This window comes from Odontomachus brunneus, unplaced genomic scaffold, assembly GCF_010583005.1.
Source record: "Odontomachus brunneus isolate Ranch 3 - 2012 unplaced genomic scaffold, Obru_v1 Obru_scaffold_096, whole genome shotgun sequence".
In the NCBI taxonomy this organism is placed as follows: domain Eukaryota; kingdom Metazoa; phylum Arthropoda; class Insecta; order Hymenoptera; family Formicidae; genus Odontomachus; species Odontomachus brunneus.
The window spans coordinates 42,034-63,642 of record NW_022639546.1 but is presented as its reverse complement, the minus strand read 5'-3'; the positions used below and the strand labels follow the sequence as shown (position 1 = coordinate 63,642).

At 40.2% G+C, this 21,609-nt stretch overlaps 2 protein-coding genes across 2 annotated transcripts; both read right to left on the bottom strand.

Annotated features, from left to right (window-relative positions):
- Positions 1 to 50: 50 nt before the first annotated feature.
- Positions 51 to 16,650, bottom strand: LOC116848538 (flocculation protein FLO11). Its single transcript, XM_032824725.1, has 10 exons — positions 16,485 to 16,650; positions 7,362 to 7,451; positions 6,822 to 6,995; positions 5,602 to 5,840; positions 5,128 to 5,286; positions 3,504 to 3,888; positions 3,058 to 3,211; positions 2,371 to 2,953; positions 1,328 to 2,133; positions 51 to 1,151 (listed from the first exon to the last, which is right to left on the bottom strand). The coding sequence occupies exons 2-10, from the start codon at positions 7,402 to 7,404 to the stop codon at positions 806 to 808; spliced, it is 2,889 nt and encodes a 962-aa protein (XP_032680616.1). The 5' UTR covers positions 7,405 to 7,451; positions 16,485 to 16,650; the 3' UTR covers positions 51 to 805.
- Positions 16,651 to 17,192: 542 nt separating this feature from the next.
- LOC116848541 (tRNA-splicing endonuclease subunit Sen2) lies at positions 17,193 to 19,870 on the bottom strand. The gene is made up of 6 exons (XM_032824731.1): positions 19,701 to 19,870; positions 19,213 to 19,389; positions 18,980 to 19,139; positions 18,096 to 18,773; positions 17,689 to 17,849; positions 17,193 to 17,624 (listed from the first exon to the last, which is right to left on the bottom strand). Exons 2-6 carry the CDS (start codon positions 19,378 to 19,380, stop codon positions 17,451 to 17,453), a joined length of 1,341 nt encoding a protein of 446 aa, XP_032680622.1. The 5' UTR covers positions 19,381 to 19,389; positions 19,701 to 19,870; the 3' UTR covers positions 17,193 to 17,450.
- Positions 19,871 to 21,609: the final 1,739 nt, after the last annotated feature.

Below are 21,609 nucleotides of genomic sequence, written 5' to 3'. Positions count from 1 at the left end.
CACGAATAATTATCACGAAAGCTCTTCTAAATCATCATTAGAGATTTCTATCCATTAAATTATTAGATTTTTATTTACAATTACTTAATTGAGTAATGTGTGGATTATCGCAGGATCGTCGCCTGCAATACGGTGGAGGTTAATATTTTTCGTTATTTATTTACAAAATACGCGATATACATATACAATATACGATATACAATATTATAGTCAATAATTTATTTACAATAATTCGCGATATCCCGTCCAATCACGATAATCACTGGCGTTTTACTATATCGAATAATATGATACGTCTGTATCTTGGTAATTTTTTTCATCTAGTACAACCGGCTACATTTCTCCGTGTTCTACTTACCTCAACACGCATTGGCCTAAATCGGAGTTGAATATACTAAAGTGAAATTACACAGAACTATAATTACACGAGATTATTGCAGGTAAAAAAACGCAATATATTGTAGGTTTGCAGTGTTATTACCAATTTCTACTTTCATTTGACACGAATGTGGTGAAATTTATCGCAATGAACAAAATTTAATATTAAATTAAAAATTTTATAATAAATATGTAATATTTTGATAATTAATTTAATTAATAATTAATTTAAGATATCTCTTTTACTCTGGTAATGCTATTTGATAGGACTAAATGTTAAAGGTGTCAATAAAACTAACAATATCAAAGAAAAATTGTCGTGAATAAAGGTAACATTTGAAAATTATCCTTCAAAAGAGCGAGTTTGTACTTAGTAATCGATCGTGATCGGACTGGATTGCGAAGGGTTCGATAGTTAGATTAAAATCTAACCAACGAAGGGGAAAGCCGGATAGGGCACTGGCGGCGGATAATAGCCGGGATAGGCCGCTACCGTTGGTTGCACCGGCACGGTGGTAGTAACGTAGGTGGTGAGCTCAGTTGGTACGACTTTCGTGGAGAATAGTGTGGTGTAGGCGGTCTTGGCACCGAATGTGAGCTTCAACACCCTCGATTCGGATACAGTGGCGAGGGTTTGAGTGACCAATGGCGCGCTAGTCACTGTGAATTGTGGTTGCTGATGGAACAACGGTAGCTGGGGCACTTGCGGTACTTGTGGCACTTGCGGTGTAAGTACCGGGCTCAGGGTAGATGTACCGTACTCGTAAGATGTCCTGAAAAATAAACACAATAAAATAATGTTGCAGTAAATTGGGTAGAAGGACGTGTTAGAATAAAGTTTCGACACATTTAACTGCATATCGCATGCAGTTGGACTCTTTCTCTTCCGACTTTTGCAAATTTAAACATAAATAGGCAGAGTATTATTGAGTATTGCGAGAATACCAACCTGGGCACAGTGCCAACTGGCCTGGATATAGTGGAGAAGACGGTGTTGCCCGCGTTTACCAGGGGAATAACGTGTGATTCATACAACGTCTCCAGGACAACCACTGGCCTGGATGTGGTGATTACCTGAGGCTGTGGCTGACCAAAGTATTTGAAGAGAGCCAATTGCTGGGCCTGTTCCGGAGTCAGTTGAGCCTCAACACTGCTGCTGGTGACGACGTCGGTCTTCACCTTCGACGGCGACGCCGATCTGAAGACGTCCAAGTCGGAATCGGCGTCGTTGTTGGGCACTACCACCCTTTTCGGTACGTCTTCGTCGTCACGATCATCTTCGCCGAAGTCCAGCTCGAGGTGCAGCTCACTACCGGCCTCGTCGAGTTTCGAGTTGAACTCGTTTAGTGTTTTGCTGGGAATGAACTGATAAATTTCCATCGGCGGTAATGTTTTTATCGCCGTCACCACACGCGCGATGTTATACGTCTGCACTAGCGTTAGTCGGGTAGTACTATTGCCGCCGTAGATTATTGGCAACATGTGCGTCTTCAACAGCGTCTGCGTCGTTGAGAACGTCTCTGTCAGCGTCTCTAACGGCGGCGTCGCCTGGCCGGCATCTAACGAGATGGCCGGTAAAGTTGCAACCGACGAGTCCAGTGGCAGGCTGGACTCATAGGCTGCTCCTGTATTCGCAAGGATGTTCTCCGTTAACGGCTCTGTAGGCGAAATTGAACTGCTCGGTTCAGCTGTGGCGAAGGTCTTCTTGATTGTTGAAGTCACCGTGATATAGCGAGTATTTCGTAGTGTACCCACCTAAAAGAAAGATATTTTATTGAATTTTTAGAAAATGAATAGTTCAATATTCAAATTAATGTTAAAAATTACTAAACATTAAACTCTTATACTATGTATATCTTCTTGAAATTTAAGATAATCATTTAAAAGAGGTTTCGAGATTAATTTTTTTCTCTTTTCAATTGTAATTTATGGATATTAAAGAAAAATAAATATAATAAAAGAATACTTAGATATTATTAAAATTTAATTTACCTGAAAAGCGTAGGGTGATTTGATGGTGGCGATCTCAAAGTATATACTGTCCTGGTCCGCTGCAGTGGAAATCTCTACGTTCAGAGTCTCTATAGGCAGAATCTGTTCTCCAGAATGCTGCTGCTGATCCTGCACGCTCACGCTAGCCACATCCTCGCTTTCGCTGGGATCCAGTTCGTCCTCGGTCAGAGATAATTCCTTCCTCTGAGCGTTGGCGACACCGCCGGTCGTTGATGCAGCGCTGACGGTTGCCGCCGCCGCTGTCGTTCTACTATCGTCCAACATCGCCGCGAGTGATTCGGTTGTGCTTGGACTCTCCGTTGATGACGTGCGCAATTCTTCCTCGTCTACTTGTTTGCGTATCATGATCCTCGGCTTAGGCGTGGTCTTGTACGACCAGCGACCCTGGGTCCGAGGTAGCTTCACCTTGGGCACCGGAAGACTGGCTGTTGTCGTCGGCTGTTGGTCGTTCTTCGCCTTCGTGACCTGTTTTGAAGGCGAACCGGTGGACTGGCTGCTTGGCCGAAAACCGCTACGACGACGAGTGACTGGCGCCTCCGTGGTGGTTGTAGCGGGGCGATTCCTGGAAAAAAGATGATGCACTTTATACTTGTTCTTCGCGTAAGTCGATTAATGACCTTAACAATCAAACGCAAACTTAAGTTTAATTAGTTCGTAAACACTCACTTGAAATTGGGTCGCGCCGTCGTCGCACGATTCTTCCCGGTTCTTGTTTGCTGCGGTTCATTGTTGTCATAGTCTTCGGAAATCTTGTTTCGGAACTTGGGTCGAGATTGACTGCCAGCCGAATGATGCCTCCGCGTCGTTCGTATAGGAGTGCCTGATATGAAATTTCAATAATAAATTACTGCCAAAAACTTGAGAAATATTGTTCAGAAATATATACTTTCCTTTAATTCAGTAAGTACTAAATTATAATGTCAATTATATATTATAGATTCACTATATTGCTGGATATTATTGCTTAATTATATTAGAGAAATCTCAAGTTCCCGAAGTATCTTGCCTCTACTTTACACTTTTATATTTTTTGACAGCAGTGTGATTTAAGTCGAATCTCTCTTCTTTATCTTGAGAAATGATTGATAGTACTCGATTCGAGAGATACGTACCGGAGGATGTGTCGAAGAGCACTTCGAGTGGCAACGAAGATTCTTCTTGTTGCTGATGAGTCGGAGTAGGTTCTAGTTGAGGCTTAAGCTTGCCGTGCTGAGGTCCGATGGTCTTGAGGATGCGTTGAGTATTTGATGGCCGGATTTTTCCCTCAAGGACTGGTGCCGCCGGCGTTGTCAGGATCCTGGACGAGCTCTGCAGAACTTGGGCATATTTGCCATTAATGTAAGTGCCGATTACGCTGGTCTCATGCACGGTAGTAAGTCCGTCTTTCACGATAGTGCCGCCCAACTTGGTCACCAGGCCAGTCGGGTTCTCTTTATCTCTTCGCGGTGTGGCGCGTGGTTTCGCGTGCGGTTTCGACGAAGGCCGCAGATTGATAAGCTACACATTGTCGAGAAAAGAAAATATGAAGAAAAATATGTGAAAAATGATTATAATCCTGGAATTTTTTAAAAAGGTTTACACAAACTCGTATTTTAATAACGTAAGAAGATAAATGTCCCACTGATTAAACTAATAAAAAAACACAATCAGTTCCATATTTTTCTTAATAAATAATTAATGCGGAATTATTAACAAAACTAATATTTATATAAAACTTTAGTATTAGCAATCGATAAATATAATAGGAAATAAAATAATTAATAAATATCAATAAATGACAATTTTAATGAAATATTAGATAATGTCTGTTTTGTTGAAAGAAATATCTTTTAACGAAATTTCAAAGGCTTTTTTAGAAATATTAAATATAAATATATTATTTATGTTTTAATTATTGGGACATGTTCAATTACTAGGACATTTACTTTACGCGTATATTGCACGTAAAGATAAAATAAAACAAAATTTCGTTGTATAAATTAATCAGTTATTTAACCTCGTGTCCCTTCTATATATTATAATAAATAGCATAATAAATTATTGAGATCACAATCTTAAACGATGCGAGATTTCCTCGGTATTTTACGGTCGCAAAGTCGCTGGAAAAGTATCGCGTCCGACACGCTTCGAGTGAAACCGATTTATCGTGCGATCGGATCGACTTTCACGTGCCGATCGCCACCGCCGACAAGGAGTTGCCGCTGCGAAGGATCGGCTAGGAAATCGATTACGGCACGCGGAAAATTACGCCGACGCAATTATGCCGAATAATTCCTCGGTGCGGCTTGCGGCAGTTTCGCGCGAGAGTTATCGTGAAAGTCGCTGTACAGACTTAGTGATTGCGCAATTTTACGGTAGAACCGAGAAGCGCAATTTCACGCGACCTTCCCGCTTCCTCGCTGACCAGATGACCCATTTTTTATCGATTGTGGGTGCCTCGGATGAAAGGCGATTCGGTATTCTCATTATCCCGTGAGAAAACTCGTTTCAGTACGTTTCACGCGTGTAAACGTTCGTTAGCGACAACGACGAGCCGGTTTGGCGACAATTAGTGGAGCCGAGAAACCAGATTCCCGATTTTCATTTACTCGCCGGCGTTGCCGCGCGGGCGCAGCGAAGATCAATGTCACTTTCTTAAACCGGATACTTGGATTTTCGACGATAGATCTGGCGTTGAAAATTAGCCCCCATTTTTTCAACGTTAACATGTCACTTCGACGGCCTCGATTCTCCTACCTTATACGTTTCGTCGATTACTTCCGTTGGTTGCTTCGAGAGAAAATCGTATTCCGGCTCGGCGAGATTGTTCTTCACACCCGGAGTCTCATCCTTGGCGCGTATTTGAACGACCGACGACAATACGGGTGTCTTTGTCGTCGTCTCCTTGGTTGCTTCCTAAAAAGATTACGTTAAGCTGTACTTTTCTTCTGTATTTTTTTCACAATATTTTAAGAAAATTTATATCATAAAATTTTAATCTATTAAATAGTTAATTATAATATTATATTCTACTAAGAAAGAATTAAAAATTGTACCTTGTAAAATTATATATTGTACATATTTGATATATTGTATTATTTGGGAATATATATATATATATATATATATATATATATATATATGTATGTATGTATGTATGTGTGTGTGTGTGTGTATGTTTGTCAGTTAAAAAAAAAGTGCAGTATTCAAGAGATATAATTGAAGACTCACCTGGCTTTTTGTAGACTTCGGTGAGGCGTTCACGGACGGGTTCACCGAGTTCTGCTGGATCACAGAATTCACGATGACTTTCGTGCCCTTTACCTGCTTTTTCGTCTCGTCCTGAACATCTTGTTTGTGCGTTTTGCTGGGTTGGATGTCAGGGACGTTCTTTTTCTGCTCCGTCGTCGGTGGCTTCGTGTGAATCGCCGGCGTGGTGGACGTGGTCTTCTTCCCGGTGCCCGCCGCCTCTGGAACAACACAACATACGACGCATTAGCATACCCGACGACTGTCGAGAATAAAAATCGCGTGGCCGAGGGAGTGGGAACAAGAGTAAAAAGAGCGTACCGAGGACCAACACCCGTGTCCAAGGACTCGCCGAATACTTTATTTCTCATAGAAAAAGAGCCTCAAACAGATGTAAAAGTATTTCATTCTGATTGCACAATTTTATCGTGCCTCTTATATTTGAATCAGACTGGTAATCGTGTCGTGTACTTTTATTTCGTTCGCGTCGTTCATTCCATTATTTAGTCTTACAGCAATGAATTTTCATGAACGATAGCTGCACGATTAGTTGACACTAATGTTGGTGACGATGACGTTATTCTAAACAACATAGGTTCCTGGCTATTACACGCAGAGTTTGCGCGCCATGATCATAAATACCTTTCGTCGCGCGTTTTCTCGATCTACATCTTTATGGAACAAAGGAGGAAGCAAACGAAAACGTTCACGGCTGTGTACGCAACGGGTGGGTGGTTCAAAAGTCAAGGAGACGACATGACGAGCGAACAATGAGCATGATCTGTACGCGGGCCAACGCAGCGATATGCTAAAGAGATTGGGCCTCCTCGACGCCCCTCGTCAAGGCTTCACGTGTGTGTACCGAGTCCTCAGCGAGTGCTTTCAAGGTCCCATCCGTAATTCCGAGAGATCAGACCCATAGAGTGTCGACAGCATCGAGTCGACGATTGCGCTTAGAGGTATGATCCCTCGTCTCAGTCGTAACTCTCAATCTCAATCACGAAGGCGAACGTGAATAATGATTTGTTGGAGAATCCGAGTAGGCGTATCTTGAAAGAGAGCGCAATACGTCGACGTAACGGCGTAATGCCGCGGGCGCGATTTTGACGAATAATTATTCGTCAGTAAGAATTTGTGACAGCGTAATCTTCCAAATTAAATTCTCTCAAGCAGGCCAACGTTTCTCTGGAGGACGATCATACCTGGTGGTGCGCTCTGAGGGCTGAAGACCATCACCGTGTTGCCGATGGTCGTGGTGAAGTCCAAGAATCCGTACACGGTTTGCGTGATGAAGTCATTATTCGTAGCCGCTAGTTCGACCGGTGCAGCTGGGTCCTCCGGCTGGCTCTCGTAGACTTGCGCGGCAGACGCTGCAACTGCACGAAGTCGTGAGCTCGCCGAATCCTGTCTTACATTAGCATAGTAATGCTATCGAGCAATCGATTAAAAAAAAAGAAAAAAAAGATAAAAGAAACCCCATCATGTATAAAACATCGGGCATTTGCAATTATAAGATACAATTATGTCCGTCTCCCGAGATCTTAAATAAAAAGTCCGTAAATCTTGTACTTCATCTGCAAAAGTCAGTAATAACGGCTGAGAAACGTCGTGTCGTCGTGCTCGACAAAATACGACGACGCGATGGAAAGAAAGATTACGGGACAGAACGGGCCTCCGGCCGAAGGGAGTCTCTCTTAATCTCCAAAATCAACATTTATCACAAATGAAGTCACTTCACTCACCGCACGCTAGAGTTATGGCAAACACAAAGTATCTCGTCGTCATTGCGCTCAGTCTGATCTCATCCTACGTAGACGCATGAATCTCGGAACCTGAAGGCACAACAAAACAAGACATAAAGAAGTGATGGTCGTTATGAATTGACCGCCATGGGTGTAGCCCATGGCAGTGCGACTTACGCGTGATTACTGATAATCCGCTATATAATTTGAGATAATCATTTCTCGCGATCGTGAGAATCGAGCGATGAGCCTCGAATGATTGCGCAATTATCCCGAAGGTAAATAAGAAAGATGTGAATAAAAAATAAAGGAGAATTACGTCAACGCGCGAGGCGCGCGAATATGGCGTTAATTTACAAAGCACCGTTACTCCTCTCTCGTCTAACAGTTAACGGTTATGTAAAAATGCACGACGGACACTGTCTCATTAGAGATAACGTCTCGTTGATTATCCCGCTCACGTTCGTTTACGGTGTAACTCGTAATTATCGAACTCCTACGCGCGAGACTGTCCTCGGTTTCGCATAGTTCGCATCTCCATGAAGAGATGTTGTTCCAACAATAGAAGGATCGACGCGTTTCCCATCAGATGCAGATATAACGTTGATGAGTGAATGCATCCGATTTGTCGGATTCCCGGGTCTATCTCACGCAAAAAACAATCGATTAACGCAAGACACTGACATTGTTAATCCGCTGTAAGGTAAATGTCCTAACTGATTAAACCAATGATTGGAACATTAACCATATATTTGTATTTAATATTAAGGTCTGTTCTTTTCAGCCGAACTGTCTGAAGTGGTGCACACTAGCGTAATAAATCAGAGTGGAAGAAAGCATACTTGTTTCACTCTAACTTATTGCACGAATCTATACTAGTTCAGGCAGTTCAGCTAAAGAGAACAAATCTATTTCTAAAAAAGAGAGAGAGAGAGAGGCATTATCTAATATATCTCATTACAATTTCAATTGATATTTCTTGATTATTTCGTTTCCCATTATTTTTTGATCGCTAACAAAGCAAAGTTTGATATGAACGTTAGCAATTTTCTTAGCAATTCCATGAATTATTTATTAATAAAAAATATAAAACTGATCGTGCTTCCTTGTTAATTCAGTCGTTGGAATATTCGCCCTACTCTCGCGAGCGAAAAGAATAAAAAGAGCGGTCCGATGTCGCGCCTGTAGTGTCGCAAGCAAAAATTTCCTTTTCGCTCGATCGCTATCTGCTCGAGCGGCATGGGCATTGTGAGTCGCGAGCTCGCTCGGGAAACATCCTGTGTGAGGCAAACGCAACTTTAACACACAATCGCGAGCACACGGTAACGCGCGTCCGATGAAATCATTACGTAACACGCCGAGGTGGGTGTCGGTAATCGTTTAGCCCGAAACAATAGTAACAATAGCAAAAGCCGCCTTCAAAGAGGCACGACCGGAATCCGTAATTTCAGATCGAATGGCAGCCGACGGCGGTTTTTCTATTCCCGCCAGTGCGTCGCGTGTGCCGTTACAATGCGCGCCGTTACTACTTCCAATCGCCACATGGACTGTCCAGGGGCCATCGGTGGAGCGTGGAGGAAATATCAATTTCGAAATCGGCCAAAGGAACCGTGACGATCAAGAATATTCGACGATTCTCGGGGCCTATGGCTTTAAAGTTTGCAAATTTGCGTGATTCGTTAGTGTGGAGTCATGATTTGTCAAAATTTCATCAATGCTTCGAAATTTCGTGTCAACGTACAGTGCATTGCAGAATGATTTTGGCTGAAGTTGAGAGTTTACTAGCTGTTAAAATTGAGAGTCATTTCAATCATAATATAATTAATAGTATAATTAAGAACATCAAGAAGTAATAATAAACGTATAAAAATAATAATGAATAATAAATTAGAAATAATACTAATAATAATTAATAATACAATTATTGGAAACATCCGTGTTACACACACAGTAATGACTCTCAATTTTACTCACAGTTTAGTGAGCTCTCAACTTCATTGCGCCTGAATCGTTCCTTGCAACCCGCTGTACCTTCAGATTCTACTCTAATTTCATTAGGAGAATTCGCACGCTTTGCAACGCTCAGGAGCTCAAACATCTTTAATCTGGCGATTTTCCCGAAGATGCAGAATTGCAATCGAAGAGTATCAGTGTGTGAAGACAACGCAGCATCGCGGAATCCGAACTCGCTCCTTTCACTCGTATTCTCTCACGACACCGCGGCAGATCTCGGCGAGTGGCTGCGGGCTGAAACCGATTGTGAGATTAAAAAAAGGCACGAGCACAACATCGCAAAGTGCGCTTCTAATGATAGGATACGCGGCGAATTATTGCGAAGCGCGGAGTTTGCAAATATCGTGGCAAACTGTCGATTTACGAGCCGACCTCAACGATTATAGGATTCTCTAGCTGTTATCAATCAATTCCCAATCGGATTAGTTAAATTATTCATGAGGATAGTAACGAACACTTTTTTTCTCTAATTCGTCTGTTATCTTTATTAATAGTAATGACAATACGCAACGATAGAGAGAAAGCGAGAGCTATATGCTGTCTGATATGTCGTGGATGCGTTCAAACTACGAATTAAAATGCCAAAGGCCGAGACGAAGCAGCCGAAAATAATCACCGCGAGAATTCAAGGTGTACGAGGTAATCGTGCTGATAAGTCATTCCTCGACTCGCGAAGGCGAAAAGGAGTGGCCCCACAATCTCTCTTTCTCTTTTTCTTACCCTGTTCTACTACCGTATGTATACACGTGCGGAATGTAACGACATGAAAAAATGGCTGTGCTGCAACGCGCATAAATCTCCGTCGGGTATTCGAGTACTCTTTCCCGTGCAATTCCTTTTTCATGATGCCGAATTGTGCACGGAGGATATTCGCGGATTTAAATTAAGTTACATTCAAAGCCAATCTCTCTCAATAGTAGCTTAAACTTAGATTAACTTAAACTTAGATTTAAGCTGAAGCTCTATTTCAACAATAAATAAATTATGTAGGTCAAAGTTCTACATAAAGAAACAGATTACCCCCGTAATAGTCAAGATCAATGAGCAAATAGTACAATAAGGACAAATACCTAGGTATAACACTTGATGTTAAGCTTGAAAAGAGCAAGAAGAAAAGGGATGAGTTAAACATCAAATTCAGAAAAATGTATTGACTGTTTAAAGTTGAAATTCTGAACCAGAGACCTACACAATAAACTGTTGCTCTATAAACAAATTCTAAAACTAATTTGGGCCTACAGGATTCAAATTTGAGGTTGTACAAAGTAATATTAAAACTATATGAATATTGTAGAATGTTTAATGTGTTTCTATGTGTTAACGAAGTTCAAACTTAAATCTACGTTCAAACTATTGAAAAATCGGCCCTAACAGATTCGATTCTCTCGTCACGTGGAGTCTCGAGAATCGAGCGTCGCGGATGCGGATCTCGCGATACTTCTTTCGCCGAACGCAAATTAGCGATCTGGCAGTCGGAATTGCACCGGTTAATTTATCATGTCCGTGAGTCAAGCGCGTTTCGTGGTCAAACGTAATGATCACTCGGCGGGTCCTCGCGCCTTCGGGGAGCCACGAAATATGCTAAAAACCGGTCACCCACGGGGCGAACGGTATTTCTTACCGGTCGATCTGCCAAGATCATGGTCAGTCCGAGACCATCGACCACCGACCGGACCCGAGAGCGACCGCCCACGCATTCCTCAGTTCCATTTTCGACACGACGTCACTCTTCTCTCTCTGCGCGCGAAACTGCAACCAGTGCAGCGCGCTCTCGATGCGTTCTCGTCATCCGTTCTAGCGTGCAATTTCCGACTTTGTTCGGAAACGAAGAGAGGACTTGATCGATACACGGTATCCTCGCTTCACTCTCTGACTTCGCTTCTCACTTTTCAATTCGCTAACGTATGCTAATGAATTTTCGTTTATTTCTCCTTTCTCGGAACACAAATACGTCAGCGTTGGGTGTCAATGACTGCGAGGACGATCTGTTCAAATCCAGATAGTAAATCAAACGCGTTTAGCATAAGTAATAGTATTGGAGAAATATTAGCATATATTCATGTGCTTTCGAGCAAAATAAATATTTAATGCGATCTCGACATTCCCATAAGATACGCGAGGTTTTCGAGTAAAATTCGAACGTGATTTCGTAGAGTAATAATAGTTACATCTTCCTGCATCTTGATCTCGGCGATTTCTTCATTGGACATCTCTTACATGATTAAATGGCACGTGAAATAATGCGTGAACGCTAATTTCGACGCGAATTCACGCATTCACGTCTGACGCAAGAGCGGCGCAATCTTCTACACAAGCACGCACCTTCCAGCTAGACGAAGCGCGATCCTGAGTGCGAGCTGTCGTAGCCTTGCGGTTAAAAGAACTCTGAGAATCCTCGGGAAAGCATTTTCCCATACGTGCGGCGCTGCTGTTTCCTATTCTTCTTTTCCTTCTTTTTTTCCCTCCGTCGGTGCGTCGGTGAAAAAGATTAATCCGAGACGTCTGGAAAGAGATATTGTTGTTGCTCGTTCCCAAGAACAAACGCTGCTCCATCGTTAATCTAGTCATCATTCCCTCGAAATATCGCCGAGCATCGTCGTCACGTAACGATTTCGCGTTACGCAGCTTCCGTTCTTCCGGGTATCTCACGGAAAAAGCTGGAGATGCAATTTTTCTTTTACTTCTTTTCTCCTTCTTTTATTCTCTTTTATCACTAGAAGATATATATATATATATATATCGCGAGTCTCTCTATCTGCAGAATATATTAAACAAAAAGATATCAATTTGAGCTCCGACAGCAAATGCAATTTCGAGTAAAAAAGTCCCATGGATCGTCATGGCCGCAGTCGTTACCTGCGAGTTCTCAATTTTAAAAATTTAGTTTCATTGTCTATTTGCATTCTCGAAATGCGCCGAATAGAGAAGAACCCGTCCTTAACTTCCTTGTCGACGGCAGGATCACGGTCGTCCGCGACCGTTTCATTGGTCTTGTTATGCCGATTTTTCACATTCCTCTCGAGGACGACTATTTTTCTCCGGGACATCCTGCATCGTGCGGCCTTCTCCAGCTGGATTTCTCGCGAAGATCCATGGTCCCCTTTCGGGACCACGCTAAATTATTCCTCATAGCTCGTGGTTGCTGTTGATTTCTCGGTCGACTAACTACTTTTCATGATCGTCTCCAGGATCGCGTTAGAAACACGGCGGCGTTCTCCGAGTTACAGCTCAAAGTGAAAGTGAAGCGCACTTTCAATTAATCTCGTCGCTCGCAGCTGTCGAAAGCATCACGAGTTATTAAAGGGGAAAAAAAGACGACAAGTTGGCGTCAACATATAAATAACATCATTACATCAAACGCAACACAATGAAATTCGTTTTGTCGCTAGAAGCTGGGAAACATTCGGATTCTCGACACAACATTATTGTGGATAGTAATATTTTCTTGCTCCCAAAGATCTCGTCGAGTTAGACGCTCGTTCGCTCGATATCCGCTTCGAAAATTGCCGAGCTTACCGCAAAACCGTGTTGGATTGAGTCCCGTCATTAAACGATCGCGCGCGCTTGCGAAATCAAGAATTGCTCGTAATGTTCACAGACGCGAGAACGGGAGGAGAATGCAGAGACGTAGGAGATTATACCGGTGCGAACAACGCGATAGCGTTTCACGCTGATCCTTTGGTACATCGGATTCGCACAAGCGGGGCGGACGGGTTTATTTTCGTGGATGACAGAAGTGTTTAAAATCTTATATGTATCCTTGGGACGCGCGATTTTATGTCATTTTATATGTTTTTTGTCTCGATTATCTGAATGTTGTTGAAATTACATGAACGTGAAACGTCCGATGTTGAATACACTTACATTTTACATGATGTTCCGACAGTTACATATTGCATTTTCGTCGAGGCGAAGTGTACTTAAAATTAATTAAAGGGTGCGATAGTTTCTATCTTTGCAACTGAAGTTATAAAATCTACTTAATTGACGGAATATTCTGCGCGTGACAAGCGTAATCATCCGATACAACTGCGGGGAAGCAAGAAGAAAAAAGAACGATCCAAGTATCGCATATTGCCGGAGTCACAATTGCGATTTAGCAACAGCGTGTGTGAAATTCTCCTGCCGCTTATGGCGCAGGCAGCATTGCTGGTTATTTCTTAATTGCTTCCTGATCGCGGCCGCGCAGCGCGATCGACCCAAACCGACCCAGATTCTTCTTTTCTCACGACGTATCCGAATCAAAGGTCCACGTAGATAGGTAGATAAGCAGGCAGAATGCAAGTCGGAAGCGGAAGCTCGATTTCACTCGGAAGCTCTCTGCTGGTGTTCCGCGAGTTATTTTACTTTCCACCAGCGCGCAAGTGCACACGTAACACGTGTATGTACGCACTTGCACGCTCCCGTTCCCGCGCGAGATCATCGCGCTGGAAACACAACGGCTGCAATCCTAATCGCGCTTATTACCGTGACGATTAGCCGAGACAAAGTGCCTGGTGGTTTCGTTCTCGATTTAAAAAAGAAACCTTACATAAATCCAAAGTTATAGGGATGACGGAATTATAGAGCTCCACCAACGATATAAAATTGTATAAAAGCACGCATAAAATCGCAGTTCCGTATAATTGTAGAATAGAATAGTGTTGCAGTCACGGAATGTTACATGAAGCAAAATAAAACTATGTATTTGAAACTGTCAGTCTCAAGAGGCAGAATCTAACATGCAACAAATTGCGATATATATTTTTCATGTAAATTATAATTACCTAAAATTATAGATTTCGCAGGAGACAGAATTTACTATTCTACGTTCAGGGTTAACAAAATTGCGAAAGTCTATCCGCTCTATAATTACGCCCTTCGCGGTAATCTCACGGTACATTATCATGGTTACGTGATTAGATCGGGACTACGGCGGTATGTGTATCGAGGTGAGCGAATCGGGAGCAGTGAACGTGCTTTCGCACGCGCACTGTCACGCGCGTGGACCACATCAAATCCCGTGGTCACGAGCGGGCGACGCGCGTTGCACGTGTCAGATCAGAAATATCCGCGTAAAACGGGGTCTCGACGGCACGTGACAGGCCCCGCTTAGAAAGCAAGCTCAGTTCCTCAGGAATGTCCATTTAGCAATCGCCCCTCGACTGGCCCCGAATGGAAACGCAGCCGCGATCGAATAAGTGCAAGTTGGGCGAACGATACCGAGTCGAATCTTGTAAATTCTTTTACAATACCGCTGGTTAATTTAACACCGAGACACATTCAGGTACTAAGATATCAGGAAATGCAATAGAATTTTTGCCTGATTATCGAGTTACGGATCTCGACAAGTCATTACTATAATTAATAATAAGACGTAAATGGTTAGTAGATTGAAATGATGTTCTAGTGTTAAGTTTTTCTAGTATAAGTTCCAAACGAGTAGTCACACCGCGAGATTGTACAGGGACTCACGCTTGTTTCGGACACACCTTGTACGTCAAGTATACCAAGCACGTAATATAACGCAATGTACGAGATATCCCAATTACAACCGGGAACCAGTGCAAAGACGCCGTCGGGAGCGTATAGAGACGGTGCAAACAGTTATGTTTACTTTCACTTGAATCGCGTTCAACTAAGACACAGAATGTGTATGGCCTTCCGTGGACGTCATGTTTTAATACGCGCGAGAAATTATGTATCGAAAGTGGCAGCGAAAAATAAATGATGTCAATGATTTTCTACGAATATTAATTAGCTCGATACACGCATTGATTTTCTGTAAGTGCTCATTCGCGAGTTTTGCTCTTTGAAGGCTGTTCAGTTTTAGACATCTTGACAACTTGAAAGTTTCGAGTGAAAACTAAAAGTGTAATGATTAGTGACGATTTCAGAGGAATACTTGGTAGTCATGTATATTAGTTGGTCGGTATGTTGCGAGTCTTCTCTTTTCTTGCAATTAAAGGTCGAAAGCGATTCGTTCGAAATTTCGCTTCGGGTGATTTCGTCGTTCTTAGCCGCGGCGAAGCTTATTCATCGTCATGCACCACCACGTCGGATGCAACTGAATTCCCAGGCGTATCGTGAGACGAGGATGACATTCACTCGTCCATTTACGGCGCACGACCGTTAACTATATTTCTATGATGCAGGCACGCGTGCCTCGCAGAATATTCACATCGGCGATATTTTAATTGATAATGCCAAAGCCACGTTGCGAGAATAATGAAAGAACAGTTAGTCACGAGTAGAATTATAAACGAAATTTTGTGAAAAAATTGATGTAATTTTGCTCATATTTATGACATAATGGTTAAGCGAAATAATTGCCTGGCTCATTTTTGTAACAACTTGAAAAATTGAATTCGAAGCAAGATCTACGAGTGTTAAAGAAAAAGTGGACTAGGCTACTAACATTTCTTGTCTCTATTGAAAGTTTGCGCAACAGTACGAAGAGATTTGACTCGGTGTTCCTTCCTGTTTCTCGCTGAATTAAGATCGTTGCGTTCATCTCTCTTCCGTATAAATTAAGCATAAGTTACGGACGAATACTCTCTCGCACAGTCGTGTCGCGAGTCGCACTTTCTCTCGTATTCACAGCTTCTATATGAAAGTGACACAATTCTTATTCATTAGTTGTTTCAATCGCCGCACATTTGTTTGTCCCCGACCATCCTCCGCGAATGGGAAAATACAGTAATCGTACAGATATAAAAATACAAGACAATCGTTCTATTCGTATAATCTAATAAAATTCCTAATTCATAATATATCATTATGTTATCAGATCATAAATTAAGTATCTTGATCGATAAATTAGTATCGGATGAAATGAAATTAATTACTTAGAATTGTATGTATTATGTTTAATCAAATTATGTATTATGTTTGCAAAAATTTTTAAATATTAAATAGCTGATTAAAATAAATTTAATTAAGATACTTTAATTAAGAGATACTTAATTATAAAATGTGATACGTATAGTTTTTGTTGTTTTTTTCGACAATACAAAGTGGCAACGACTTAAACATCTTATTTTCTTATTATTCGCAAAATTGTATATCTCTTCCGAGATTAATAAAAAAAAAAAAAAAATAGGAAAGAAAATCTATTGATTTTCTACATACCAGATCGCGCGTGGAACCGCGTTATCCCTGATATGGGCTAGATCCTTTTAGAGATGCTCGATGTGATGACTCGTTGACGACTACACGCGGTGCACGGCGATCGTCATGCCAGCTCTCAGCTCGATTCGTACTGACTGCGCGAGACCGTGGGCCCACAGTACGAGTCCCCGCGATTCCGCGGCTTTCACTTCGCGAGCAACAGCTTTGCGATACTTGCCGCGTCTGGCTACGGCACCTTCGCGAGTCGCCGATCGTTGATAAAGATACGGCGCGATTCGATCCGGCATAACAGCGCGCCGCTATCCTACGGAGAAAGAGAAAATATAAATATTCGAATACTTGGCATAAAAATATCCGAGTATCTAGTGCGATTTAATTGTATTTCATTATGTATATATTTAATTATATCTCTCACGCATATATAACGCAAGACTCTCTGAATTGAGTAACTAAAAAAGAAAAGCCTAGTTTTCATAAGTACAGGTGTTCATTATACAGGTGTTTAGTAATATAAGTAAATATTAAGATGTGTGTGCGTGTGTATATCTCTTTTTTTAATGTTGATGGAAATAACGAAGAGTAATAAAACTCAGCTTCAAATATGCTCGCACGAAATACTCTGCTTTACATAAATGTGTTCTAGTACCTTACGAGATGTAATGATACTTCATCATGTTGAAAATACTTGGACTATGTCATAAACATGTGTTATTATAGCAGTCCATGATTATTGTGACTATTATAAGTTACAAAATTACACAATTATTGCAGCAACTGTTTCACGATATAGTATTGTAATAACCTATGTGTTTTGCTTCAATATGTACCAATGTTTTTATAAAAACCTATTCATATACTTTTCAATTAACATAGTGAATGACGTATAAATCGATATATAACATAAAATAGAACTATAAAAAAATGTTGCAACATTACTCGCGTTTATAAATAATTATAAAAAATTCTTTAGCAGGAGTCGTCTTCTTCTTCTTCAGTAGGAATGTCTTCCCGATGTTGTTTCGGATTCCATCGACGCCACAACAATTCCCTTACAGTAAATTCGGAGAGTATTTCGGGGCTGGTCATGCTGATATCCTGAGATACAGATGACGGCCACAAAACTTGTGCAAAAAGTATTTCCTGCGAATAAAATGTTTTAAAAAATTTCGTTGCAATTTTCTGTATCTATATATTTTATTTATACCTTTGCAGCAGATTCGGAGAGTCTTTCCAGTCCAAATAAATTGGTCCACGTAACAGATCGAGTAGACACAGTAGGATCTAAAATTAATGAGTCCGCGTCCACTACTTCGACTATGACGATGTAAGAAGCATGATAAAAGGGTGGTCCTTCTTTATAAAGCACTAGAATATTAATAAATATTTTAGAAATAGATATAAGATAGCAATTTTATGAAAAATATTTTCAAAGAGAAGAATTATATCTAATATTTAAGTAGTTCTCTATAACAGAAAATAAAATAATCATGAAAGTGATTTCCAATTCACTGAAATGTTTCTAGAAATTCCTGTGATACAGATAACATTTAACAACCTTAGATAAGAAAATATTCAATAGTATATTTAAAAAAAAACGTAATAAATACTAACAAAAATCGCCGCCATATTTTATACCGGGTTTGACTACCCATCCTTTACTTCTGTAATAATGGTAGACCACATATTTCTGCAGGAAGTCCGTTTTCTCCTTGCAAAAGTATAACCAAGCGTTATTGATGTCAAATAAGCTGCCGTCGAAATGAATCACTTGCAAGCAGCCCAATCCGAACATTAGAAAGAAGGTTTCTTCAAAGGTGAGATGCAAAGCCTCGCGAATGGGAAAACCCTCGTTCTCGATTCTCGGTTTGATATTCTGCAGATAGTTTTCCGTCTCCGAGTCGCTGTCCGGTAGAACCAACACATTTCCATGAAGATTATTATCATCATTCGCGTGTTCGTCAGTACCTTTGAAGTCATAATAGTCTAAATTACAGAGTTCCTCGACGTCTTTCTCCTCTTCTAGGCAATCTTGATTATCATTATCATGAACGTTTTTAACATCATCACATTTGTCAGAGTCTCTATTAACGATTACGCATACGTCGTCTTCCTCTGTAGAATCAAGTACAACTTCATCATGTATAACTTCTATATCTTTTGTAGCAACTTCGTTTTGCTCGCTTGCATTGTCTATAGTGGGATTCGAATATATTTCAACAACCTCATCGAGATTTTCTTTCTGATTATCCATAGCGTTTTCTTCTTCACTTTCAGTAGCCATTTTAGTATCTGCAATTACATCATATTTTATTATATATATCTTACAAAAAAAGAGCTAATGTTTGTTTTCTCAATTTTCAATTACAAGTTCTACAATTTATAGGTTTTTATAATTAAAATCTGGATATCAACACATTTCCTTTACATATAAGATATACTTTTATATAATTTTGATAACATTTTATAAATATCAGAAAATATTGCTTATTCTGCACCTTTATAGTTTGAAGCAGAAGCTGAGTTTAACTTTTTAACTTCTTTTAGCCATTCTTGCCTGCGAAGCCATTGTCTATTCCGAATAACTGGTGGTGCTCCATATCTTGCTTTACCAAAAGAAGGGTAACTACGTGACAATGATCCCTTGCCAAAAAAACCCTATGGATAAATACTATTTATTCTTAGCTATTGCAAATAAAAGGAAGATCAGTCTAATAAGATTTAGTCTTACCATAGAATGTATTGCATTAATCTCTTCAGGTTCAATTATACACGAGCCTACATCTGTCAGATGAGCTGTGTACACTGGCCATTCCTCTGTTCCATTTAAAGGAATAGGAAATGGTATTTGTGGCTTCAACTTCACTCTCTTCTTTTTCCTCGGTGGTCGCAGGTTCATATTGAATTTCTATAAAAAAAAGTTGTAACTTTTAGTGATATAAACTTATTACAATAAATACTTATTACAATAAATATAAATATTGAGAAATATTTAAATCATTAGATAAATATCTACGTATTGCGATTTAATTAAAACAAATACAATAAATCGGCATAAAAAGTCAGGTTATTTAATACTTTGAATAAATTATTTTTTATACGAAATGAGAATTTAAAATATATTAATCTAAAATATATTTTAGATACAATATAGAATTATGAAAACATATATTTTATGCATTATATTTCTATTATCTTTGACTATTAACAGATTTTTACCTTTTCAAATTTAATAACAAAGAACCAATACGCCTATATGTTGTTAAATTAGGTTCCTTGAAGTTAGGTTAGGTTGCGTTAGATTTGGGCTGCGTTTCGAAATTCACTACCAATACTGAAATTCTATGGTATACGTGACATGAATTAAGCGTCTTCTACAATGGCAGTAGGAGTAGTAGTAAGAAATAAGCAGTAAGTAAATAGACCAATCACAATCGATTATTTTTGAAACGTGAGAATGGAATTGGTCAATTTGCTTACTGCTTATTTCTTACTACTACTCCTGCTGCCATTGTAGAAGACGCTTTATAGATTTTCAGTACTCGCAGTGAATTTCGGAATGCAGCCTTAAGCGTCTTCTACAATGGCAGTAGGAGTAGTAGTAAGAAATAAGCAGTAAGTAAATAGACCAATCACAATCGATTATTTTTGAAACGTGAGAATGGAATTGGTCAATTTGCTTACTGCTTATTTCTTACTACTACTCCTGCTGCCATTGTAGAAGACGCTTTATAGATTTTCAGTACTCGCAGTGAATTTCGGAATGCAGCCTTAAGCGTCTTCTACAATGGCAGTAGGAGTAGTAGTAAGAAATAAGCAGTAAGCAAATTGACCAATTCAATTCTTACGTTTCAAAAATAATCGATTGTGATTGGTCTATTTACTTACTGCTTATTTCTTACTACTACTCCTACTGCCATTGTAGAAGACGCTTTAGGGCCGTGGCATACAGAAAAACTTAAGCAATAAGACGTAAGCAGTAAGCAAATTGACCAATCACAGTCGTTGATTCTTGGACCTTAAGAAGAATCAATGACTGTGATTGGTCAATTTGTTTACTGCTTACGTTTTACTGCTTAAGTTTTTTTATGTGCCACTAGCCTTAGTCACGGACTGTTAAGCCGGAATCAGACTACGCATTGGAGATTGAGGATTGCGGATTGAAGATTAGATTTCAACGAATCAACGACCTTCGGTTTTGGCTTGCTTTGCTCTAATTGGTCAAATAGCAATCTTCAATCCGCAATCCTCAATCTCCAATGCGTAGTCTGATTCCGGCTTTAAGCCCGTATCAGACTATAGATTAGAATTGAGATAAAATTAAAATTAAAATTAAAATTTAGCCAATCAGAGCAAAATTCACTAAGCTCAAGTTTGATGAACTTTGCTCTGATTGGCCAATTTTCAATTCAATCTCAATCCTAATCTATAGTCTGATACGGGCTTTAGTATCATGCTAATATAGACTGCTAGGCTGTGTTCCAAAACTCTATTCAACGGGTAGAGTAGCATTTAATTGATCAATAAGAACAAAGATAATTAGGATTTCTTTATCATGATTGGTCAATTAAATGTACTCTACTCACCGAGTAAAATTGTTTTACGAATTTTACAGATTTTACGTCAGATTTTAAATCAGATTTACGAATTTTACAACAGTTGCAAAGCTGCTTTCTCTGCTGAACGCAGTCAATGCTTGTGTCGACTTGTGTTATTAAATGGAAAGCATCCATTACATGTGTCATATAATAAGCTTTTCGGATATGTTATTGGTTAGCAAATAAAGTATGTTTAGGTTCTCTGTTCGTCAACCAATGAACGTACCCAAAAAGCTTATCGTACGACACATGTAATATCAGCCTTATGCAGGATTCACATCGCGTCCGATATTCGACATACGACGTCCGATATCCAATAAAAGAATAGCATTCCAAAGGAGAATTGAATTCTATATTAGAAAGTTGTTCTCCTATTGGATATCGGACGTCGTATGTCGGACATCGGATGCGGTGTGAATCCTGCATTAGGCTGAGTTCCCACTTTGTGCGTCACGCGTCGCGTCGTCCGTCGCGGACCAATCAAATCGTCCTATTTTATTGTCTAACTTTACGACGAATAATATTAGGTG